This window comes from Medicago truncatula, chromosome 4 (assembly GCF_003473485.1).
Source record: "Medicago truncatula cultivar Jemalong A17 chromosome 4, MtrunA17r5.0-ANR, whole genome shotgun sequence".
In the NCBI taxonomy this organism is placed as follows: Eukaryota; Viridiplantae; Streptophyta; class Magnoliopsida; order Fabales; family Fabaceae; genus Medicago; species Medicago truncatula.
Window position 1 is genome coordinate 28,435,772 of NC_053045.1, and position 4,787 is coordinate 28,440,558.

At 38.3% G+C, this 4,787-nt stretch overlaps 1 protein-coding gene across 1 annotated transcript; it reads right to left on the minus strand.

The window, feature by feature from the left end:
- Positions 1 to 1,775: 1,775 nt before the first annotated feature.
- On the minus strand, positions 1,776 to 3,713 carry LOC120579961 (uncharacterized). Its single transcript, XM_039832739.1, has 5 exons — positions 3,241 to 3,713; positions 2,869 to 3,009; positions 2,586 to 2,720; positions 2,001 to 2,501; positions 1,776 to 1,848 (listed from the first exon to the last, which is right to left on the minus strand). The coding sequence occupies exons 1-5, from the start codon at positions 3,711 to 3,713 to the stop codon at positions 1,776 to 1,778; spliced, it is 1,323 nt and encodes a 440-aa protein (XP_039688673.1).
- Positions 3,714 to 4,787: the final 1,074 nt, after the last annotated feature.

Genomic DNA, 4,787 nt, shown 5'->3' on the forward strand with positions numbered 1-4,787 from the left:
CAATAGATTTCTAGAGGAAAAGTGCTAAAAAAAAAGCTTAATGAAAAGTATTTAGATTTTGGATGTGTTTAATAACTCTTAAAAATGGTTAAAAGGTGGAACTATGTATGCATCAGATTGTAAATAAGGGTGAGAATATAGTAGATCAAATTATTAGGGTCTACGACCTAATTTACGTTAGGTCAGGTGAAACTTTTTTTAAATAGAAAATATTAAAACCTTTCAGAAGCTTATTTAACTAAAAAAGGCGGAAGAAAATCCTTTAAGCATGCCAGGTCGGTATACTTAAGTAAATGTAACATTTAGGAAAAGCTCTGATACTAGATATCAAAATAAATTTGATAAAAAAGAACTGATAAATAATTGAATATTTACAAGTTTTTAATACAATAATTACATACTTTTCAACTTTCCAATGCCAAGTAAAACCTGAAAACATCACCTAAACATAATTTGTGCAAAGACTCGGTAACATAGAATATATGGTGTATTTTGATGTTCTCAGTCATGTTTGGTGTACTAGGTACGAAGAAAATCCTCTCATCAATATTACTAAATAATGAATTCTTATACATATTCAACATTTACCAAATAAACAAGGGTAATGTTAACCGGTGCCCGCGGGTTACTGGTTAAGGAAGCAAATATAATAATATTATATTGGAACTTGTGCAGTCAACTCATTAAAAGTTTAAAAAGTAATTATTTTAATTTAAAACTTTCTTCTTTTGGTTTCCTTAATCAGTGTCCCGGGGTATAATATTATATTATAGTAATAATATAGCGTGAGTTAACTCACGCAGATGTTAATTCCGGCGTGAGTTAACTCACGCAAGTGTAAAAAACGGTTTTTACAGGTGTGCGACTTAAGTCACGCTGTGTTAGTTAAGTAACGTAAGGGCATTTTTGAGATGGCTGCAGGGCGCGAGCGAAAAGTGCAGGGGGAAGAGCAAAATTCTTATGTTTATATACTACAATCTATTGGGCTAGGTTGTCTCAATTCATAATGCGTCTCAAAACTCCTACCACTTAATTCTAAAAAGTTACTACTCACTTAACTCTTAAAAGATATCATATTTACCGTCCCAAAATAATTACCTTAGGTTACTACAAACTTAGTAAAATAACTATTCACACTAAACACTAAAAATGTTCTACATTTTAAAATTACTAATATACCCTCGCTCCTCATATGATCAAAATACCTTTAGTCTTAAAAATGATTAAAATGGCCTTCTTGTCTCCAAATCCACTAATCCCAAGTCAAACACAAAAACAAGCAATTAAACACATATAATAACAAATAAAATAAGGGTTTTGTTAACGAGTGTCTCCAGAGCACTCTTTAAGCATCCCAAATTTAGTAATTATTCTTTTAAAAAGTGAACTATTACAATTTCCAATACATTCAATACAACATTTTCATTAAAAACTTCCATTTAAAATGTTTAAAGAGTACCACAAAGATATTCGTTAACATTTTCCATAAAATAATCCTAGGGAAAATGGACTGTTACAATATGCATACACATAAGACTTATTGTGTTGCAGCCAAAATTAAGGGTAAAATGAATATCAAAAGTCAATTGGTCAAACATAAGGTAGGTTTTGGCTGGTTGGGGGGATTAGAGAGCAATTAGTTTAGTTGTAGAAATTTCAATAAATTGACAAAATTGTTCCAAGTTTGTATGTGTGTGTGGAATTGCTCGATACAACTATTATATATAAACTAAGATAAGATATTATTTTAACCCAATATCTGATTCAATTATTGACTAATCTATGACACCAATTCTTCTAACCACCAAAAGCAGCTCCTGTAGTACAAGGTGTGTCAAAAGAGCTACTCTACAAACACAGAGTCATACAAACAAACAAAAAACCATCACGCGATGTCCAAGCATTGGAAGGGACTTGAGCACCACCTATCTGAACCAAACCTAAAAACAACATTTTTGGCTTTCAACCAGGCTAAAGACATATATTTAACTTTATCTAACAATCTGGGAATAGAAGTTACAACATTATTGAAAAGCCTATTATTACGTTCGTTCCATAAAACCCAAACGCACAAGAGCCAAATAAGCTGAAGAAAGTCTCTAGTAGCTTTGCCTCCACCTGTCAAGTTCACAAACTGAAAAAAATGGTCTAGAAGAACATTGGTATCAACACCTATGATACCCAGCCAATGGCGCACCAGAGGCCATAAAGATGAAAAAGCATCACAAGTTAGAAACAAATGTTGCGCCGTTTCACTCATGCCACAATCTGAAACACACATAGAAGCTTCTGTATCAAGCACCCTTCTTTGAACCAAATTAACTTTAGTAGGCAATCTATCATGAAGCAACCTCCAAGCAAATAAAGAAACCTTCAACAACACCTGGTTATGCCAAATCAAAGATGTTGCAGGATCCCTAAGAGGAACGTCCTTTGTAGTCAGCAAGCGATATGAACCACGAACAGTGTAACCCTCAACAGGGTCTGGCAACCACACCCACCTGTCTGAAACAGAATCTAGCAGAGAAACATCAGTCAATAAAGCCCTACACTCCTCTAATTCCTCCTCCTCCTAAGCCCACAACCTCCTCCTCCACTTCCACGCCTCCCCACCCCGCTCAACACCAAGAGATAACAGACCTGCCACTGTAATGGATTTGTTCTCAGAAAGATCGAACAACCTAGGAAACTGCTCACAAAAAGAAACCGATCCTAACCACCTATCATACCAAAACAAAGTGTCTAAACCATCCCACAACTTCTTAGACACACTCCCCAAACCAGCCTCCACCAATGTCACCTCCACCGTCCCTAATCCGCCCTACCTCCCTCCACCAAGAAGAACAACTCCGGCCCCCAACCTCTAACCTCTCACCTACTTCGCCATAACGGGCGACTAAGACTCGATACCAAAAGCCACTCCTATCAACTAGCATCCTCCAACACCACTTACCTAACAAAGCCAAATTAAATTCTTTCAACCGTCTCACCCCCAAACCTCCAAACTCCCTGTGTAAGCACACATCATGCCAACCTATCCAAGATATTTTCCTATGGTCCTCACTCCCCCCCCCCCCCCCCCCCCCCCCCCCTCCCCCCCCCAAGAAAATTTAATAAATAAAGAATTAATGGAAGAGATTATACCTGATGGAGCTTTGAAGAAGGAAAGCGCATAGACAGACTTTAACAGAACTAGACGGCTGCCAAAAGATAAAAAAACGACTATTCCAACCAGACAACCTAGCTTTTATGCGATTCACAATAGGTTCCCAAAAACTCAAACGCCGAGAATTTCCCTCGATAGGCATACCTAAGTACAAAAACGGCACCTTGTCCACTTTGCATCCTAAAACAGACGCCGCCTCACTTAACCAAGAGGGAGCGATATTCACACCAACCAAGCTACTCTTATGAAAATTCACCTTCAAACCGGACATAGCCTCAAAAATAACAAGTGCAGCCCTAAGAGCACGGACGTTTGCCCAATTTTTAGTTCCCAGCAACAAAGTGTCTTCAGCAAATTGAAGATGTGATACCACAACCGGATTAACCACCCCAAAGCTATACCCAATGAACAATTGAGCCTGAACCAAAGATTTCATCAGAACATTGAGGCCCTCTGCAGCCAACAAAAAGAGAAACGGTGACAGAGGGTCACCTTGCCGCAATCCCCTTCGAAACGGGAACTCGTCTGTCGGACTCCCATTCACCATCACTGAAGTTGTTGTTGTACTAACACACTCTTTAATTCACTTTCTCCATAGAATCGGAAAAGACATACGATCCATAACAGAATCCAAATAACCCCAATCAACAGAATCCTAGGCCTTTTCAAAATCCACCTTAAACAACAAAAGATCTTTCTTCAATTTCCTAGCCTCATCCACAACCTCATTTGCTATAAGAATATCATCAAAAATTTGTCTGTTTTTCACAAACGCGGACTGAGCATCCGAAATAACGGAACCAATAACCACACGCAAACGATTAGCTAATAATTTAACTAAAATTTTATAAAGAATTCCCACCAAATAAATAGGACAAAAATCATTAAGGCGCTGAGGGTTGTCAACCTTAGGAATGAGGGCTATGAAAGTGGAGTTAATACCTTTAGATAATTTCCCATTGCGGTGAAACTCTGAAACAAAACGAAAAATCTCATCCTTTAAATCAAGCCAAAACTCCTTGATAAATCCAAAATTAATTCCATCAGACCCTGGACTCTTATAGCTATCACAATCCCAAACAGCCGCCTTAACTTCATCAATTGAAAACGGTTTAATGAGACCCACACCCTCCTCGACGGACAAAGATTGAAACTGTAAATTGGTCAAGCTAGGACGCTCCACAACTACAGACCAAAAGTGATTCTCAAAGTGACGAAAGACAGCTTCACGAATAGGATGAACACCTTCCACCACGACCCCATCCACCATAATAGTGCACAACGAATTACGGCGACGCTTGCTAGCTAAAACTGAATGAAAGAACTTAGAATTAGCGTCTCCTTCACGTAACCACTGAATCCGAGACTGCTGCCAACAAATACTAGTATTAAGGCGGGACAAGGAAAGAATGTCTGACGAAACACCATGAATCTCTGCGCATTCCTCATCCGTCAACAACATAGATTCCCCCTTTTCGTCTAAAGTTACGAAACGCTCCTTCAGAGCCGAGATCTTCCCTGGGAAGTTTTGGGAATGAGAGGCGTGCCACTCCTTAAGAGCAATTTTTAATAATTTGAATTTTTCTTTTAAGACATAGCCACCCCAACCAGAAACCTGAAA